This window comes from Ruditapes philippinarum, unplaced genomic scaffold (assembly GCF_026571515.1).
Source record: "Ruditapes philippinarum isolate M1 unplaced genomic scaffold, ASM2657151v2 ctg3080_1_1_1_1, whole genome shotgun sequence".
Classification (NCBI taxonomy): Eukaryota; Metazoa; Mollusca; class Bivalvia; order Venerida; family Veneridae; genus Ruditapes; species Ruditapes philippinarum.
Genome location: NW_026857125.1, coordinates 218,692 through 241,025, shown reverse-complemented (window position 1 = coordinate 241,025; position 22,334 = coordinate 218,692). Strand labels below are relative to the sequence as shown.

Here is a 22,334-nt window from a genome sequence, read left to right as displayed (position 1 = left end):
ATGCCCAAAAACATATTTTTTTTTTTGCCCCCAAAAATTTGAAAAAATTTTTTGCCCTATGTGATAAAAAAAAAAAACAACAACCTCAAATTCAAAATTGACTGTCTAAGAATAAAAGGCTACCCTGCTTAAACACAATTACAAGTAAAACAACTTACTCTTCACTGTCACCCTCCACATCATCCTCAATCTCCTCGTCCGAGCTCGCAGTATGATTCATTGCATATTGTATATCTTTAGGTAACAATTCTATCAAATCTGACAGCTCATCCATCTCCACACCCTCCTGCTGATAATTAGCAGCACGATACTCTACAAATATATACAACTTACTCATTATCATTTATTCTATATATTTATGTACTTGTATCATCAGAATCAAAACAAAAACCATTGCATGTATTCAATTACTGATATATAAGACAAAGTGTTTATCTGTTGTACCAGTATTTCACAGAATTTACGCTTTTAGAGTTCCTGTATATAGGAATCAAATCTACACAGCTTTTGTCTGTATGTTTTAACCAGGCTTTATAATAGTTGCAGCTTAGTTTCAAGTATTTAATATTCAAATCCATTTAAACAATGATGGACTGTTCAAAATTCAAAGTGAGTAATCTATATGACAGCAAGCAAGGTATGGTTTGATAAAAACAAGACTGTCCAGAGTACTTGATTGCCAACAATCTAATTTCTACATCAAATGTAATTCAAAGTTGGAAATCTGAAAATGATGATAATAAAACTACTGTATGTGTATTTAAATTCGCGGAAGCAAATTTTCGCGGAAAGGTCCACTTTGGGGGTTTATACAAATATTCGCGCTATTTTGAATTCGCAGAGGTGACTGCCGAAAATCATAAATTCGCATAGACCACTCAGGTTAAAAAAAGGAAAATTACTGTAATCATCGTGGGAGTTCACAGTTATTTTTAATACCATGTGTCAAACAATACTCTATTGTACAGAAAAAAGACATTGTCTAGCGGACAGATTATAGAAAACAAAAGAAATGCCCGTTAACGTGCATAATTTTTCATAAGTTTGCTCATAAACGTCTTGAAATCTTGATTAAAGCTGTTTTGGTTTTTCTGAACAAACAATTAAAAAAAAAACACAAACATAAACGATTTTAAATGATTCATAACTTGAAAACAAAACGATAACACAGTTAAGATTTTAAATAAAAAGTGTGAAAGCATAGTCACATACTGATATACATTGTTCTACAGAAGCCAGCGAAAATATGACCTATTATACGAAATTCGCGGGCTACTCTAGAACATGAATTCGCGGATCGAATGTCACCGCGAAGATCGCGAAAATTTGAAGCCCGCGAATATTTCTACACATACAGTATTTTTAAACAAAGGTTTCATTGTCACAAAGTACATCCATCTTATTATTTGATTTATGATGACTATATGTTCCTTACAATATTTTAATCTTTCATTCCATGGGTGACTATGACATTGACAAAAATGACCTGAATTTTGCATGCAACACTGTGCCTCACACCATTAACATTTATGCAAAGTTATATCAAAATACTTCAATGCATGTAGAAATTTTGCTCTGGACAGGTATTTTCCCCTGATATATGACACCTGGTGCATGTGCAAGACACTAAGTTTTATGATGGTGAACACTTTTATATAGTTATACTAATACAATAATACTAAAATTTCTTCATGCATGTAGAAGACTAAAATATAATGGGATGTGGCCTGTCAACCATCAAACAACCCATATTTCAAATTATATATAAAAAGGGCAGTTTATTCTTGTTAAAAATTGACTTAATCTCACCTTTTCTCTGAGGAGGTTTATTTTTACGATGAACATCAACAGGGGGTCGTTTAATATGTTCAGCAGATTTCTGACGAGGTCCGGAATCAGTACTACTTCCACTGACATCTAAAAGGTCGCCATCAGAGACAACCCTCATACATCGATGCTCATTGTAAGGGCTGTGCTGATTGGACAACACAGACGAAGCACTAGTTCCTATTCCTTCATCTGTAACAAAACAAATTTTTTCTCTATTTCTCAGGACATAAGAGACCATCATTACTTACAGATGACAAGAGACAAACCAGCAAACGTTTCTGTGCAGTGTGGTCAGTCACTATATGTAAGCATCTGATTTTGATATTGAATCTAATAATGAACAGTTCTAAATTCACAGCAGGATAAATTTATCAGTAAAATTTTACAGCAAATATGTATCAAGGAAACAATTTCTGTTCTGTAAAGCATTGACTAATGACAGAAACATTCACAATTGTATGTAAGCATACAATATAATGCTATCTGAAAACTTTATATGCTATCAACAGTCTATACAAAATTAATTGTGCTATACAAATTCTAAGAGAAGCATACCTGTAATGCTTGATTAAGACATTAAATTAATACATTGATAACAATACGCCCATCAAATTATACAGCAACATCACTTTTCTCTTTCCTTAATAACGCTCATAAGCTTAAATTTTATAGCCTGATAGAAGTGTAAATTACATTTTTAAATTGCAACTAACTGGCATGCTTGAAACTTCTGAACAATTATGTATAACATTATATGGAGGAAGAACTAACCTTTTTGTGAACTTGTATTTGATATTCTGTCTTTCCCGGCACTGTTACTTTTAAATCGAGCAGGCCGTCTTCTAACTCGCTCGTGTGAGGGTTCACGTGGTGGATGAGGCTGCACTACTGATACCTCTCCATGTGCATTTTCTAGAAAAATATCATTTCAGCCATTCTAAAATACATGGTAGTTTCACAACAAAAGTAAATATTGATGTAAAAATTGTAGAAAATGATTCCTCTAAGAAAAGTGCTACACATAAAATACTTTCATATGATGAATGACTTTGTTACAGTACATTCTAAAATTGAACAGTTTGACATAGCAGATAATTTAATCAAAGCAGACCTCGCTGAATAGCACATTTACATGTGCAATAAGTGATTATGTACAGTACAATAATAATTGACTTCTTTTTTCTTTAGCTTCATGAATTGAGAATGATTAAAGAGAGTGTATTTGGTATATATAGATCTATTTATCTTTATTTTTGAAACTGGAAATGTGTGAATTCAAGACCAAACAAAATTGAATGATTTAATAGTAACATAAGCAGTGGATTTAAAAGGAGAGCTTATGATTTTAAAGTATCTGCCTTGCAACCTGGTGTTTGTGGGTTTAAGCCCTACATAGGCCACATTCAAGATTTCCCATAACATTACTGGGCAGCTCAGAGTAAGTAGACTTAAGTTGCAAAAACTTCACTTAAAATAAACCTATGATAAAAATTATAAACACAACTGAAAAATTTACAATGCATCTAGTATAATCACAGAGTTTTTGTTATAACATTTTAATCAAAGTTGATTTTGAATTTTATCCAATACACCAATTGACAGTTTCTGGACTAGCAGACGACAGGCTATTCTCATCAGTATATTGCAAGTGGTAGGTTTAACCGTAAATTTAAATACCTTAAGTGTCAAACAAAGTGTATAAACTGAGACAAAGCTAAGATCACAAGCTTTCCAATGGTGTAAAAAAATTTAAAATCTGACATTAAATCACCCCAAAATAGCGGCTTAAAATGGCTTAATTTGTATTGTTTTAGCATTACTGGCATGCGAGCAGTTCCCATACAGAAGCAGTACCCGTATTTTTTCGTTTAAACACTTTTTTTACTTGCATTGTTCAAAAATTAATATCAAATCAATCAGATGTATAAACGAGACAAAATCTAAGTGTCAGTTCCGCAGTACTTATAAAGTTTCATTCTAAATCACTTTCACCTGTGGGTTTTCAAAATGTGACCTTGTTTACTTTGGGGGATTCCGTCCTTGCGCGCATGCGCAAAAATACTTACATTTGAGGCGTGTTAAAGGGTTTTTCACTTATACCACCTGTGTACAGATAAGTAGGCAATGCGATGAAAACTTGTTAAATTATCAGAATTTTGACCTACATTACTAAATTAAATAATTTTAAGGCTTTAATGCGTAAAATATCATGCATACAAGCACTCTTGGGGTAACGGCATCGGGTAATAGATACCAGCGTTTAGTCTACCCACTATTTCCTGAGTTACATCTATTTTACCTCTGTGAAAAAGGTCTGTTCAACAATTATAAATGAAAAATAGGTCTGATATAACAACATTGTATTATAATGGGTTATATTTTATGTTCGGGAACTACTTCTCTTCATACAAAATAATGGATAATTTCGGTACCCCATATGAGGCCTCATAACTAAAGGTTATTCTATGTTTAGATCATAATGGAATTTCCATGATTTGTGTGACAAGCCGAATATTGATGTGTAACATTCAATTTTTTGGTGAGTGAGCGTAATAAAAATTAATTTTTAAGTTACTACTATTTTAGTACCGGAACTGATCGCATGCCAGTAGAGATATCGATTTTACTCAAAGATAAGGGAAATAACTCATATCCTTGATATACCTCGGTTTTTTATGTAGTTCATATAGAGACTGTCAATGGGTGTATACAAAGATAAAGCTTACTTGTGGAAGAATCCTTGTCTATAACAGTGAAAGGATCTGAATACTGTCTCTGGTGTCCTAAACGAACTGATGCTGGTTTCCCTGGAGGGTTTGGGACAAGCTGGGTACCATCTTTCTTTGATATTCCACTGGCCCCACCTCCAGACCCCATCTCCCTGGACCCTCCACCTGGGTCCCTGCCTGTGTATAGACTGTCCCTACTCACTGACATATCTTGATATCCAGAGCTTGTAACACCATCTGTTAACATGATAAATCTATTTTATCAGTTAAAGAGTTCATGAACAGAAAAATTCAAGTTTGCTAAGTATCAAAACACAAAGATGCCATACTCATGATTATTCTTATATTTTATTGAAACTAAATGCTGGAAAAGCAAGGTGAAGAAATTTCTTGTTTATGGTATGTAATGCTTTGTTTTCATTTTTCACTATCTACAATATTAGAAATAAATTTGGGGTGTATTTTTTAAAGTTACCATACTTATTGTTTAACAATCTTCCTATATGAAATTGGTAGAAGTAAAATTATATCAAAATTAATTAATATGTTGTTATCATATATTTCAACATTCAAGAGCAATAATTTTTACTGTACATACCTTCTGCTCTTGAATTACTTCTAATACTCCTGTTAGTGAGGTTACCAACTGTCTACAATATGAAACAAAAGAAAATATATTACACATAAAAGTACTATCAAATTATTACACATAACAGTACTATCAAATAATTACACATAAATGTACTATCAAATTATTACACATAACAGTACTATCAAATTATTACGCATAACATTACTTTCAAATTATTAAGCATAAAGGTACTATCAAATTATAACACATAAAAGTACTATCAAATTATTATGCATAACAGTACTATCAAATAATTACACATACTGTACTATCAAATTATTACGCATAACAGTACTTTCAAATAATTACACATAACTGTACTATCAAATTATTACACATAACAGTACTATCAAATTATTACGCATAACATTACTATCAAATTATTATGCATAACAGTACTATCAAATTATTACACATAACATTACTATCAAATTATTATGCATAACAGTACTATCAAATAATTACACATAACTGTACTATCAAATTATTTCACATAACAGTTCTATCAAATTATTAAGCATAACATTACTTTCAAATTATTAAGCATAAAGATACTATCAAATTATTACACATAAAAGTACTATCAAATTATTACACATAACAGTTCTATCAAATTATTAAGCATAACATTACTTTCAAATTATTAAGCATAAAGGTACTATCAAATTATTATGCATAACAGTACTATCAAATTATTACGCATAACAGTGCTATCAAATTATTACGTATTACAGTTCTATCATTTATGGTATCAAATAATTAATAAAATATTGTTTTGGTTTGGGATTTCAGTGACACCAACATTTTTAAGGTCTTCTTGCAACTTTCCAGTTTTTAATGGTGGATGAAGACCTCAGATTCCTCATTCATACATTATTTCAGGCACAATTAGGTACCTGTGTAGATCATCCAGGATTGTGTAAGCTAGCTGGATAACTTCCTCACATGGAAAAATTAACAAAGTCCCAAGATTTATAGATACAGAAGAATAATTTTATCATTTAATATAATGAAAATTCTATTCTTCAATGAAAATGTGAGTGGAAAACTATATTGTTGTCAATGTATGTACATATTTAACTGTTAAACTGGTAAGATCAAAGCATACATGTGAACTCTCCCACTTTTAGCGGGAGACTCCCACTTTCTGCAGCCATATTCTCGAAGATTTTTCTTAAAACAAGGAGTATTTTCACAAATTTAAGAAATCTCCCTATTTTTGATGTAAGAACTTCCTTCTTTGTTCATTGCAAGTCTAAAATCTCCCTCTTTTGACAAAGATAAAATTTAGCCATATTAAAAGATTTGTTAAGTTACTTTAACCTAAATAATAATTAAACACAAATTGCAGACAATTTTACATACACAAAACCATAACTAGTTCTACCCTAACCAAACTAAACCATGTCAAATGTTTCAAAACTTATAAAATTAATTTTCTAGTCTTTTTTTTAAAGAAGTTAAATAGGACTGATCTGGACTAGCACAGTCAACCATCGTTAGCTCAACATCACTTTTCTCGATATTTCAATATCTCGAAGAAATTTTGAAAGACCCAATTTTCTCCCTTCTTAATCTATATTGGATATATTTTTATATCTTGATATTTTTATTTCGATATTTTCAGCATCTCGAAGTAAAATTTCAGCCCCAACAGTTTTTTTCACACTTTATCCATTGTTTATCTTTATCCTTTGTTAATCTCCACTAATAATATTTTTGTCTTTCCCCTGCAGAGGTGTGAACAACATGAAAAAGACGATAACATGTCATATTATGATGATTATGTTTGTAACAAGTCGAGCTGTTATTTAAAAGTTATTCTTATTAGCATGTTGATTGATTTATATCCAAAACAAGAGCCACCGGTGGAGTCACGTGGTGAAGTCACATGGTGGTGTCACATGGTGGAGTCACGTGGTGGAGTCATGTGGTGGAGTCACGTGGTGGTGTCACGTGGTGGTGGAGTCACGTGGTGGAGTCACGTGGTGGAGTCACGTGGGTGGAGTCACGTGGTGGAGTCACGTGGTGGAGTCACGTGGTGGTGTCACGTGGTGGAGTCACGTGGTGGAGTCACGTGGTGGAGTCACGTGGTGGAGTCACGTGGTGGAGTCACATGGTGGAGTCACGTGGTGGAGTCACGTGGTGAAGTCACGTGGTGGTGTCACGTGGTGAAGTCACGATAAACAACAAGGTCTTGTCCTTAAGTATGTTCTGTTATAATATGAAGTTGATCCCTTCAATAATAGCAAAGTTACAGCCAGTTACAGCCAAAACAATGAAAATTTCAATAATTTGAACTTCAAAGTCAAGGTCATTAATGAGTGAAGGTCAAGGTCTGTTGGGTTATTTTTAAGGATTATCCTTGAACATTATTATGTTCAAGTTTGAAGACAATCCATTCAAAAATAACAAAGTTACAGCCAATACTAGCCAAAAACATGAAAATTTCAATAATTTGACCTTCAGTCAAGGTCATTTATGAGTGAAGGTCAAGGTCTGTTGGGTTATTTTTAAGGGATATCCTTGAAGATTATTATGTTCAAGTTTGAAGACAATCCATTCAAAAATAACAAAGTTACAGCCAATAACAGCATGAACAAGCAAAATTTGGACTTTTAACCTTGAAGGTCAAGGTCATTTATGGATGAAGGTCAAGGTTAGTGTGGTCTACTGAAAGGTCTTGTCCCAAGGGTTGTTGTGGCCAAGTATGAAGACAATAGACCAAGAAATAAAAAAGTTATGATCCAGGTACAAGTTTGCGGACGGCAACGCCGCCGCGACTATAACAATACCTCTACTTCTTTTTTTGTTATCTCGATATTTTTTGGATGGGCTGATGACTTCGAGATAACGAGAGTCGACTGTATCTGTACTAGTTTCTGATGATACATCGTTACACTTCATAAACAAAAACAAAAAACAACAAAAAGATTAAAATAAAATGCTCATATAAAAATAAAACAGACAGCAATTTAGCATGAAATAACATTGACAGCATCCTACTGTTCTTTGAATGAACATGTGTGATTCTGTTTTTTCAGTTTTAAGTCCAAAAGACAAAAGTGAGAACTGGCATCTAGCTGGAAAATCAACAATCTATAAAAATAACTCTATGAAGTAAACAAAATCAACATCCTTTACATGAATCAAGAAAGCCAGTGGTGAAAAATAAAAGCAAATGATTTAAATCAGTGACTTAAACCTCTCACCCAACCACAGTTTTTTTTCTTACAATTATGACGCAAAAAAGTTTAACATTTAGATTCCCATCAGATAATTCTTACACAATTTAGTTCCAATCACAAAATCCTGAGTGAAAAATATATTCCCAACACACTATCTGCAGACATTCTTTTTTCCCTAACACTATTTTTACCAGCATGAAAGGAACTAGTGAAATCTTACTTTGCAATACAATGATCTAGCAGAGTCTAACAACTGAGAGCATTTTCCTATTGTACTCCTCCTTGAAATTCTTGAGCTCAGTAACTAACAAACAAAACAGCATTTACTTTTGACAATCACTTGATATTCATTGGCTATCAGCAAATAACATACATTAACCCTGAAGCAGCTATAACCAAAAGTGATAAGCCTTTGCCACCAGTATAGAACCAAAGCTAGACTGTACATCTGTGCAGTCTGACCAGGTCTTATACTGTTGACAGATGTATTCTAATTTAAAAATCCCTCCAACTTCAAATGAATTGTTCAAATCTAAACCAAAAAATTCCGACAATCAGGGACTACCTTTGATTGAAAATTTAGGGAGAAGTCACTTCTCCCTTCTGGAAAAATAGGGAGAAGTTTTGAAATTTAGGGAGAAGTGATGCTTTCATGTAACATTCATCAAATCAAACTATAAAAAGAATTTTTTTTTCAATTTCATTTCACGAAATAATAAAAAACAATGTGCAACAAGTATACAGGCATATAAAAATATATATGGCGTATTAAATGAACAAGTGTGCATTTAAACATATACAGTGAAACCTGTCTAATCCCAACTCGTCCGGACCAGAAGAAAAGTTCGGATTAGAAAGGTTTCCAGATTAAAAGGTTTTTATCACATGTTTATTCATGTTATTGGCAGAATAGTTTAAGAAAAGAAAACAGTAATGTATTTAAAATTGCAATATAAATATTTTATTTTTGCTTCTTATCGTTCACTTTTATACATGTGAATAAAAAAAAAAAATAAATAAATCAATAAACAAATAAGCAAAAATGTTATGTCCTCAAGGGTAAGTTAACCTACGATGTCAAAACAGGAGGCTGATACATGATTAAATATTTATACCAGCATTTGTCAATTGTTGTTTACTCTTATCCGATTCATCGACTATCCGAATTCACTGACAGTTTCCATTAATTTCCATTACTTAATCACATGTTATTAAATTCATTACAAAAGATAAAAAGATATTTCTATTGCATTATATCAAAATATTTATTGAAGGGACGAAAAACAATCAATTAAGCAATTATAGTAGATACCAAGGCCATACTTTCACCCATTAATCAAGCAAAATTACTCTTATCCAGTTTGGTGTATGGTTACACCTGCAAGATGTGCGATTATTTGTTATTTTGAAATAGAACAAATAAAATTGGGTCTGGACAGTTCGTTCAGATAAGACAGGATTCCGGATAAGAAGAGCAATAGCAAGGCTCTACTGTACATGACCTAATTATATACTATTTCATTGAATCCTCAACAATATTTATCATAAGCATATTATAATCAAGCATAGCATACTTCTAAATTTTACATAGAAATGACAAAACAATCATTGGAACTCAACAACACATATTATCATGACCACATAGTAGTAAGGCAAAGCATACATGCACTTCTTGATTTTACATAGAAATGACAAAACAATCATTGGAACTCAACAACACATATTATCATGACCACATAGTAGTCAGGCAAAGCATACATGCACATCTAGATTTTACATAGAAATGACAAAACAATCATTGGAACTCAACAACACATATTATCATGAGCACATAGTAGTAAGGCAAAGCAAACATGCACTTCTAGATTTTACATAGAAATGAAAAAACTATCATCGGAACTCAACAACACATATTATCATGAGCACATAGTAGTCAGGCAAAGCATACATGCACATCTAGATTTTACATAGAAATGACAAAACAATCATTGGAACTCAACAACACATATTATCATGACCACATAGTAGTCAGGCAAAGCATACATGCACATCTAGATTTTACATAGAAATGACAAAACAATCATTGGAACTCAACAACACATATTATCATGACCACATAGTAGTCAGGCAAAGCATACATGCACATCTAGATTTTACATAGAAATGACAAAACAATCATTGGATCTCAACAACACATATTTTCATGAGCACATAGTAGTCAGGCACAGCATACTTAAATAGTTTTACATGAAAGTAACAAATACTCCAGTCTCTGGGTTTCATCAACAACAGTCAATATGCTCAACATTTTCTTACTTTTTTTCTCCAGGCTAAGACAGCCTTTTCAAATCTTTTGAAATCTTTTAGGGCTGGCACATCCTCAGATATTCTCATTAAGTTGTTGAGAGTTATATTATTGAGGTTAGTTCTCAATCTTGATTTGATCCTGTTCTGGCTCACAAGCAACACTGCTTACTGGGATAACACAGCATATTTTCAGACATTCACACACAGTAGGTAACATAGATAAATGGTCTTTGGTCAGTTTTAGACATACTTCTTGAATATTTAGACCTTCGTAACTACCCACAACTAGCCTTTTGTAAGTCTGGTATTCTGATGATAATGTGACAGGGTCTAAACCAAATTGTGTTGATACTTCTTACTGGGATACGGACAAAAGCCCCCCCAGACGAAAGCCCCCCCCCCCCATCTAAAAAATGACAAGGTGGGCAAAAGCCCCCCATGAAATTTACACGTAGGACAAAAGCCCCCCCCCCCATCAAATATACAGGGAGGACAAAAGCCCCCCCCCCCCCCAAGTCCATCAAACAACTGTTATTGAGAATCTCGTCAGTTTAAATCTGGAACTTGATATATTGAGACAAGTCAATATCTGTATGTTTAATTTAACAAATAAATGCAATTGTTTTAAAGGATAATTTACATTAAGATTTAAAGTTACAAAAGGTACAAAAGTTCTAATTTGATTTATTGTGTAATTCGTATATAATTCATTGATGATATAAATGTTTTTATGTTTACTTTATTATATATTGTGCAGTACATCAAGGAAATAAAAGTGAAAGGCGCATACTTGTTTAGATTTATTTGAAGTATAACCCAAGTTCCGGAACACTGGGCGAGTGAAAAAAGATAGTAATAAGTCTGGTCTATAAACCTTTAGGGGGGCTTTTGTTTGATGGACTGGTGGGGGGCTTTTGTCCTACCTGTATTTTTTATGGGGGGGCTTTTGTCTTTTGTGTAAATTTAATGGGAGGGGGGGCTTTTGTCCACCTTGTTATTTTTAAATGGGAGGGGGGCTTTTGTCCAAGGGGGGGGGGGGCTTTTGTCCTACACTCCTTCTTACCAAATACTGACAGACATGACACATTTGATTGGATAACATTGGGATCAAATATGCTCAACATTTCAAGCATGCAAATATCAAGAAATCTGTTTCTTAGGTTTTCAGCAATTTTTAAATATACTTTTCAGTAAACCTGACAGGGAGTTTTTTCTGAATTTCAACATATTTCAGTTCAACACAGTTTACCTTTTCACTGTCCTCATTTGTCTTTCCAGTGTCATCATCACTATCATCATATTCATCAAACCCAATAAAACCATCTAGATTCTCAAAGATATATTCCTTCACTAGGAAAGATTTGCTTTCTAATACTGGTCTTTAAAAACACACTCAGAGTCTACAAAGCACAACAATTTGTCCATATACACACCTTCATCTTGGAAGAGATCTTCTAATGCATCACATGTGGCTGAAACTGCTGGGTTGATTTTACTGAAATCTAGAGCAATTGTTTGAAAAGTCTTACTTAAACGTCCAATGAATGGTAGAATGTCCATCATCAAGTGTGTAAATCCAATAAACTTGTATTGTGTAACTTCATTCAAAAGTCCCTTAGCAACAGAGTTTTAAACTGCTCCATGTTCAAGTGCTACAACTAAAGTCGGGTAAGTTCTGTACAACACTTCAACAGCATTCTTAATTTTTTTTGTTTGTTTGTTTGTTTCATTTCACGCCTTTTCCCAACAGTATTTCAGTCATATAGGCGGGTAGTTTCCTAACCATTGTTCCTGGAGAGTTACACCAGTACTAGACTACCTTCCTACGCGCTTAACTACCAAAGCATCTCCCGGGGATCGAATCCACGCCAGAGAGGTAACTGGATTAGAAGTCATCGACTCAAACCCCTCGACCACGGAGGCATTCTGAAGAGAAAGCCACCGGACTGAATGTATATTGGCAAACTTCAGGGAAGGAAGTTGTAGTAGAGTTTGTATTTCAACTAATTTGTTTGATCTCAAGGCGGAATTGGAGAAGTAGTAGAAGATGTTTGTAACTGTTCGACTGTAGGCCTCTAACTCATGGATAGATTTTGTGGCTTGTGATGTGGCTAATGAACAACGATGGGCTGCACAGTGAACACCTATCAAACTTGGAGCAAACTCGTTCAATTTCTTAACAACACCATTATTTTTTCCAGTCATTACAGATGCACCATCAGTTCCTATTCCTACCATCTTTCTTATGTCAATATTTTTTTTTTCCAGACATGATTTGATTTTTTCTGTTATAGTTTCAGCATTTGCACTAGCAGTAGTAATCAAAAGATTTTCAAGAAGTACACATTTAACACCAACCTCATCCAGATATTGTATGTAACTAAGTAACTGTTTTTTATTACCCATGTCAGTACTTTCATCAATGATGATTCCAAATTTTTGTGATCTAATGATAGCATTGGATTTCTCTTCCCAAATGACGTGAAATTCATTTAAACTGTAGTTGGATGTGTACATAGGTTCATTTGATTTGTCCTTAATTAAATCAACATTGAGATTGTCAGCAAGGTTATTCAAAGTTGATTGTCAGCAAGGTTATTCAATGTTGATTGTCAGCAAGGTTATTCAAAGTTGATTGTCAGCAAGGTTATTCAGTTCTTATAAATGCGGATTTTGGAAGCTCATGTTTTGCCAAGTGGTATGCACATTTCATGTATGTTGTTATGGAATCAGCTTCTTTTGTGAGGATGTCATCTACCTGATTTGGCAATGCCTATTTACCCTTATATTTCAGTCTTGTTACTGAAGACTTGTGTTGGTTTGCTAGAAAAGATATTAAACACACTCTTTATATAAAGAACAAGATTGCATTTGTGAAAAATGCTATGCCACCGCATTTATACAACACTTAATAGTAATGTAGGAACAGAATTTTTTTTTCTGAAGATTGCCATAATGCATAGACCACTGACCTATCTAATTCTTATTATCAGATTAGTGGTTAAATCTATTGTTATTCAAATAAAAGATCAGAGTAGGAATGTACCAATGCTGTGCTAGTGAATTTGGTGGTGAAGGTCATATTTCACATGACCAAAATTCCGTGACTGTACATCAAAGGACAACACAGTAAGACACTTTGTCAAAATCAAGGCCAGGTGATATTAAATTTCACTTTACATCTTAATCTGTGCACATGGTTCAAATTTCATAGCTGCATATCAAAGGACAAGAAAGTCGGTCACATCATCAAAATCTAGGTCACCTGATATCAAAGTTCAATTTTACAACTAAAACTGTGCACATAGTCAAAATTTCTTGGCTGTACATCAAAGGACAAGAAAGTAGGTCACTGTCCCCTTGGGCAAGGCAAAATTTTGACCAAAGGGTTTAATTCAAACAATCTTGATACAGGTCCACCAAACAATATTTCATGTCAAATATCTAAACTGTAGCTTTCTGCAATTCAGTTAACTTTTGTTTTAGTTTCTGTTTTTACTATGCGTACATAATGAAAATCAACGCCCCCGGGCAGGGCCAATTTTGATACCAGGGGCAAAATTTGAACAACTTTGGTAGCTGACCTATGGATAATATTATAAAGCAAACATCAAAGCTCTAAGCCTTGTAACTTCAGACAAAAAGATGTTTTAATTTTTTACTACAACATGTATATGTATATAGTGAAAATCAATGACCCCGGGGAGGGACCAATTTTGACACCAGGGCTATAATTTGAACAATCTTGGTTGCGGTTCACTAAAAGTCTCATGCCAAATATCTAAGCTCTAGCCTTTGTCATTTCAGAGAAGAAGATTTTTTAAGTTTTTACTATATACATATAAGGAAAACTATCACCTCTGGGGCAGGACAATTTTAACACCAGGGGCATAATTTAAACAACTTTGGTAGAGGACCCATAGATGATATTATATACAAAATATCAAAGCTCTAAGCCTTGTACCTTCAGACAAGAAGATTTTTAATTTTTTACTATATGTACATAGTTACTGAAAATCAATGACCCCCGAGGCAGGGTCAATTTTGACCCGAGGGCTATAATTTGAACAATGTTGCTAGAGGTTCACTACACAATGTTTCATGCAAAATATCTAACCTCTAGCCATTGTCAATTAAGAGAAGATGATTTTTTTAAATTTTTTACTATTAGTACATAGTGAGAATCAATGACCTCCGGGGCGGGGCCAATTTTGACCCAAGGGCTTTAATTTGAACAATCTTGCTAGAGGTTCACTACACAATGTTTCATGCAAAATATCTAACCTCTAGCCTTTGTCAATTTCGAGAAGATGATTTTTTAAGTTTTTACTATATACATAAAAGGGAAAACCTATGACCCCTGGTGGGGCTGATTTCGACACTAGAGGCAAAATTTGAACAACTTTGGTAAAGTACCTATAGATGATATCACATACCAAATATCAAACCTCTAAGCCTTGTACCTTCAAACAAGAAGGTATATTAAGTTTATATAGTGAAAATCAATGACCCCTGATGGCATAAAAACGTAATTTTTTCATTTAGATATTTAATTTTGAATGTACATTATAAAACAGCGCTTTGTCATTTTCTCTTATCATATATGTTTCAAGTTATAAACATTCTATAAAATTAACAGGAGATCTTTGATAAAAAAAAGTATCAGTGTTTTTTTTCACCAAAATATTCGGCGAAATTCGGCCCCATTCCCCCCTCAAAATAGTATGTTTTTTTCCCCCTCAAAGCCGAAATTTCCCCCTATACAGCAGCCCGAATTTGCCTGCAATGGATATAATTTTTTTGCAACTAACTGCCGAAAAATGTTTTATCTTATGCCTGTAAGACTTACTGACACTGTTAAGCAATGTTGTTTACAAATAATTCTCAGGTAAGTAAGGGGTGCTACTTCCGGCTTTCCAACAAGTTTAACATGTGACACGTTGATATTTTAGATCCGTTTATTAAAGTGACATTATGCTCATATTTTCACAGTCAAATTGAGCTGAATTGACTTTATATTTAAAAAGATTGCCTGTTAAAATAGTGTTTGACCAGCAGGTGATATTCGTAAATGTTTAGGATAAAATTATAAATCTGACTTAAATACAATTAGAACTCCGCGAGTCGTATGTGTCGCCTTGTAAACAATATAGTTTAAGAGAAATGGCCAGGAAAAAAATAAAATTTGAAAATCAACAAAGGGCAATAACTCAAAAAATAAGAAAAGCAGATCAGCAGTTTCTGTGCACTGCACTTCTTATCAATAAGATCTATCATCCTATTAAGTTTCAAGTCTAAAGCTTTTATAATTTATGAGAAATGGCCTGGACAAAAATAAAGTATGAAAATTAACAAAGGGCAATAACTCAAAAAATAAGAAATGCAGAGTACCAGTTCTTGTGCACTGCACGTCTTCTTAATGAGATCTATCATCCTATTAAGTTTCAAGTCCATAGCTTTTATACTTTAGGAGAAATGGCCTGGACAAAAATAAAGTAGGAAAATTAACAAAGGGCAATAACTCAAAAAATAAGAAATGCAGAGTACCAGTTCTTAGGCACTGCCAGAGAATCTAATCATCCATGAAGTTTTATGTCCATTATAATTTATGAAAAATGGCCTGGACAAAAATAAGTATGAAAAAAAACTAACTCAAAAAATAAGAAATGCAGAGTGCTTTGTGCATGCAATCTTAAATGAGATCTATCATCCTATGAAGTTTAAGTCCATAGCTTTTATATAATTTTATAAACAAAGGGCCAATAATGAATAAGAAGTGCAGAGTACCGGTTCTTGTGCACTGCACTTCGGGTCATTATAAGAAGCATGCATATCAAGTTTAAAGTCAATCCGACTTATGATGACTGACTTATGCTCCGGACAAGCTTTAGGGGACGACGACAACGACGCCTACACCGCCGACAAAAGTAACCCCTATATGTCGCCTTTTTCAAGGCAACACAAAAAGACTACCCCACTCTTTTTATAAACTGAACGGTACACATAAATTCTAATGGATATTTACAGGAAATTCTTTAGGATCTGTGCATTATTTATTGTTTTTGCGAAGTCAATTATTAGATCAAAAGGAATTATTGTAAAATGAAACTTATTTATATATTCACATGTTCACTCACTTTATACCCTTGGATGGGCATAATGTCACTTTAAGAAAGCGATGTATTTTAAACTTGTGTTGCAAAAAATTGCTCCCCTTTTCCACCTGAAAGAAAACATAATAAAATAAATTAACAAATAAAATTCCCCCTACTATTGCATTTTTTCCCCCTCCAAAGGGCACCGACCCCCTTCCCCCAAAAGTGAAAAAGAACACTGAGTATATAGATGATTAAAAAAAATGAATGATCTATGTTCACATGTGAGTGCAAATTTGCTCTTTTTAAAAAATCACAAACATGAAATATATATATAGGCATAAGAAGCAGAAGGCCTTGCATTCAAAATGGTTGTTGTTGTTGTTTTTTTTGTTTTTTTAATTAGAAAGGTATAAACAGATATACATGTACTTACATTCAGCATGTCTTGTGTGATTTGTAGTTTTTTCCTGGTTTTGAATGACCACGAGCATATGCATTATCCAATTTACATGAACGGCAGAGTTTACAATGCCAAACACCATCCTCATCTACTATATACCAATCAAAACTATCTTGATGAACTTTTTATTTTGGAGGTTCAACAGTTTCTGAATGTGATTCTAACTTTCTTTTAACACCGTTTCCAGAGTTAATAAATTTAAATAAAGTTTTCTGAGCCATGATTTTTTTCAAAAGTTCTTTAAACCATAATTACATTTATGCTGTCACATTTAAATCAGATTTAATTAAGAATGATAATTTGAAAGCCATTTTACATGTATTGTTATAATTATTTTAATTACTATTGTAAGTAGCGGTGCTAACCAGTTTGTTTGTTTTTTGTTTGTTTTGGGTTTTACGTCACATCGACTCAGTATAGGTCATATCGCGACGTTTCAGCTTTACTGGTGGAGGAAGACCTCAGGTGCCCTTCCGTGCATTATTTCAGGCACGAACGGGCACCTGAATAGAACCACCGACGTTCCGTAAGCTAGCTGGATAGCTTCCTCACATGAAACAATCCAAAGTTCCTGTCGGGTTTCGAGAGGGGCAAGTGGTTTGAAGTCAGCGACCTTTACCACACGGCCACGGAGACGCCCCGCGGCGCTTACCAGTGCTAAACAACAACAACAAACTGGTAAACTTATAAAGGGATAATTTAAATTAAACACATTAATATATGTTTGATGTAACTTAATTACCGTCTATCTTGCTTTAATTTTAATCCGCCGCATTCGTATCAATGTACCAATTAATTAACAGATTTAACACCCGATCTTTACTACTCTCAAACAATGCACTATTTTTAGCGATGTTGGTTACCCCATTTTTGCTAAGGCCACACTTCAGTGTGTGTGCTAATTACGGCAGATTACACAATTAAATCTGCCTTCGGGCATTGTTTTTACTTATAAAACAATATCATAAATTCCTGGCTTGACTCAATTTAACTTACATCTCTGGATGTTTTCTTTGATGAGGTCTGAGATGTCCTTACTCCAGATATTTTAGAACCAAATGCAATGTGGAAGTTATCACCTGATTGGGTAGAGGACCTCCTGCCACTGCCACTCAAATCTATATGAAGCAAACAATAATATTGGTAACACTAATCAATTACTTTGACAAAGATAGAAATAAAGCTTGACCATGAGAAAAAGTAGAAAGTCTATTTTTATCCTTTGTGACCTTCATTTTCACATTTCCCCATGTTCCCAAGCAGGAACTTGAGCATTATTTAATCTTTTACACTTAAGATAATGGAATCAAAGAGTCTGCATATTGTTTTTAAACTGAATGTCTTACAGGTTTAACACCCAAACAACAAAGAATTTAAATCACTATATGTGTCATTATAAATTTAACACATGATGGTTAAATATAGAATTCAATCAACATGGAGTTCAAACTTTTCCAAAAATATTCATGATTTAGTCTTTGTAATCATACCGAGATCTAGGTTACTATTTATAGAACCCCTCATATCTCCACCGCCCCTCAATCTCTCAGCATGCTTTATTTTGTCAATTGTCAGCAACTGGAAAAAAATACCAAGAAGAGACACATTCAGTAATTTAATTATGCACACATCTTCATCTAAAAACAAGAGGGCCATGATGGCCCTGAGGTTGCTCACCTGTATAAAGGCACCTGGAGCGGGGCCAGTTTAAACCCCAGGGCTTTTATTTGAACAAACTTGGAAGACACTCATTAGAAGATGTTTCACGATGTTAAGTTTTTACTACACACATATAATGAAAAACAACGATCTACACCCCCCATCCTCCTGTTCTCCCCAGCCCCCCGGCAGGGCCAATTTTAACCCAAGGGCATTTATTTGAACAAACTTGGTAGACACCCATAAGAAGAGGTTTCATGCTAAACATCTAATCTCTAGCTCATTGGGTTTTTTTAAAAGAAGATTTTTTAAGTTTTTACTATACACATATAGTTAAAACCAATGACACCCCTGGGGCGGGGCCAATTTTGACCCAAGGGCTTTATTTGAACAAACTTTGTAGACAATTACATGATGTTTCATGCTTAATATCTAAACTCTAGCTATTTGGGTTTTTTCAAAGAAGATTTTTAAGTTTTTGCTATACAAATATAAGGAAAATCAATAACACCCCGGGCGGGGCCACTTTAGACTCCAGGGCTTTTATTCGAACAAACTTTGTAGACACTCACTAGAAGATGTTTCATGCTTAATATCTAAACTCTAGCTATTTGGGTTTTCTCAAAGAAGATTTTTTAAGTTTTTGCTATACAAATATAAGGAAAATCAATAACACCCGGGGCGGGGCCACTTTTGACTCCAGGGCTTTTATTGGAACAAACTTTATAGACACTCACTAGAAGATTGTTCATGCTTAATATCTAAACTCCAGCTATTTGGGTTTTCTCAAAGAAGATTTTTTAAGTTTTTGCTATATACATTTAAGGAAAATCAATGAGCCCCGGGGCGGGGCCAATTTTGACCCCAGGGCTTTTATTTGAACAAACTTGGTAGACACCCATTAGAACATGTTTCATGCTAAATATCTAAACTCTAGCTCTTTGAGTTCTTTAAAAGAAGATTTTTTAAGTTTTTACTAATTTATGCATATAGGGAAAATCAATGACCCCCTGGGGCGGGGCCAATTTTGACCCCAGGGCTTTTATTTGAACAAACTTGGTAGACACTCATTAGAAGATGTTTCATGCTAAATATCTTAGCTCTAGCTCTTTGGGTTCTTTAAAAGAAGATTTTTTAAGTTTTTACTATATGCATATAGGGAAAATCAAAGACCCCCTGGGGCAGGGCCAATTTTGACCAAAGGGCTTTTATTTGAACAAACTTGGTAGACACTCACTAGAAGATGTTTCATGCTTAATATCTAAACTCTAGCTATTTGGGTTTTTTCAAAGATGATTTTTTAAGTTTTTGCTATACACATATAAGGAAAATCTAGACCCCCAGGGCGTGGCCAATTTTGACCCCAGGGCTTTTATTTGAACAAACTTTGTAGACACCCATTAGAACATGTTTCATGCTAAAGATCTGAGCTCAAGCTCTTTGAGTTCTTTAAAAGAAGATTTTTTAAGTTTTTACTATATGCATATAGGGAAAATCAATGACCCCCTGGGGCGGGGCCAATTTTGACCCCAGGGCTTTTATTTGAACAAACTTGGTAGACACTCATTAGAAGATGTTTCATGCTAAATAATAGTAAATATCTTAGCTCTAGCTCTTTGGGTTCTCTTTAAAAGAAGATATTTTAAGTTTTTACTATATGCATATAGGGAAAATCAAAGACCCCTGGGGCGGGCCATTTTGACCCCAGGGCTTTTATTTGAACAAACTTGGTAGACACTCATTAGAAGATGTTTCATGCCAAATATCTAAGCTCTAGCTCTTAGGGTTTTTTAAAAGAAGATATTTAAAAAATTTCTTTCGGTTGCCATGGCAACCAGAGTTCTGCATGGAATGGAATTCTTTGAACAACTTTGTTAAGGCTTCACACAAGGAACATCCCTGTGAAGTTTCATTATGATCTGCCTTATGGTTTCAGAGGAGATGTTGTTTTAAAAGTGTTAACGGACAACGGATGACGTACGACGGACGACAGACGACAGACGAAGAGTGATCCTAATAGCTCACCCTGAGCATATGCTCAGGTGAGCTAAAAAGAAGCAAAATTTAACAGTGTATTTACTTTCAAGTATTTTCTCTTGAAAGTCACCAATGAAAGTTTTTCAAAGCATTTTTAGTCTAACATCAATAATACATTTTGACTATCATTACAAGTTATCTTTCATGAGAATATCCACCTGGTTTAACTATTTACTGCAAAATCATTATTATTCATGAGAAACTAATTTTCGTGTTTTTTTGTGGATAGGTCAATCCACAAATTTAAGATCCAACAAAGTTTTATTTTGTCTGCAGTAAGATTATTTTGAATCATATTTTTTGCATTTGATCTTTCCAGAAAGAAAAACAAGAACCGGTTGAACCGGGTGATGCTCCCCGAGAAGGTTCTGGACACAGGAAAGTATAAAAAAAATGAACAAAGGGCAAAAACTCCAAAATTAGGCAAAGCGGAGTTATGTTTTTTTGCACTGCACTTCTATTCAATGAGATCTATCTATAAAGTTTCCTGATGATATCAGAGTTATGTCCCGGGTAAAAGTCAAAGTGTAAAAATGAACAAAGGGCAATAACTCCATAATTAGACCAGGCTTTGTTTAGGTTCTTTAAGCATTGCAATTCTATCCAATTATATCTAGCTACCTACAAAGTTTCAAATTGATATCTCTAATAGTTTTAAAGTATTGTCCAGGACAAAAGTCAAAAAGTAAAAATAAACAAAGGGCAATTACTTCAAAATAAGGCAAGGCAGAGTAATGATTCTTGAGCACTGCACTTCAACCCAATGAGACCTATCTATCTACAAAGTTCCATGTTGATATCTCTTATAATTTTAAAGTAATGTCCCAGACAAAGTCAAAGTGTCAAAATGAATAAAGGGCAATAACTCCAAAAGTAGGCAAAGTTTCATGTTGATACCTCTTAAACTTTTAGAGTTATGTCCCGGACAAAGTTCAAAGTGTAAAATAAACAAAGGGGAGAATTCAAAAATAAGGCAAGGCAGAGTTATGGTTCTTGTGCACTGCACACCTACTCAATGAGATCTATCTAACTACAAAGTTTCATGTTGATACCTCTTATACTTTTAGAGTTATGTCCTGGACAAATTTCAAAGTGTAAAATAAACAAAGGGGGATAATTCAAAAATTAAGCAAGGCAGAGTTACGGTTCTTGTGCACTGCACACCTACTCAATGAGATCTATCTACCTACAAAGTTTCATGTTGATACCTCTTATACTTTTAGAGTTATGTCCCGGACAAAGTTCAAAGTGTAAAATAAACAAAGGGGGGTAATTCAAAAATTAGGCAAGGCAGAGTTACGGTTCTTGTGCACTGCACACCTACTCAATGAGATCTATCTACCTACAAAGTTTCATGTTGATACCTCTTATACTTTTAGAGTTATGTCCCGGACA

The 22,334-nt window shown here is 34.0% G+C and overlaps 1 protein-coding gene across 1 annotated transcript in view; it reads right to left on the bottom strand.

The window, feature by feature from the left end:
- Positions 1–22,334, bottom strand: part of LOC132748847 (protein CFAP20DC-like) — a 56,429-nt gene that overhangs the window by 8,227 nt on the left and 25,868 nt on the right. The window contains exons 8-14 of the mRNA XM_060738501.1: positions 18,734–18,821; positions 18,240–18,361; positions 5,158–5,209; positions 4,557–4,796; positions 2,602–2,742; positions 1,810–2,019; positions 159–312 (exon numbers count right to left, since the gene is read on the bottom strand). Of these exons, the coding sequence (XP_060594484.1) occupies positions 159–312; positions 1,810–2,019; positions 2,602–2,742; positions 4,557–4,796; positions 5,158–5,209; positions 18,240–18,361; positions 18,734–18,821 (1,007 nt within the window). The remainder of the gene's footprint in view (positions 1–158; positions 313–1,809; positions 2,020–2,601; positions 2,743–4,556; positions 4,797–5,157; positions 5,210–18,239; positions 18,362–18,733; positions 18,822–22,334) is intronic.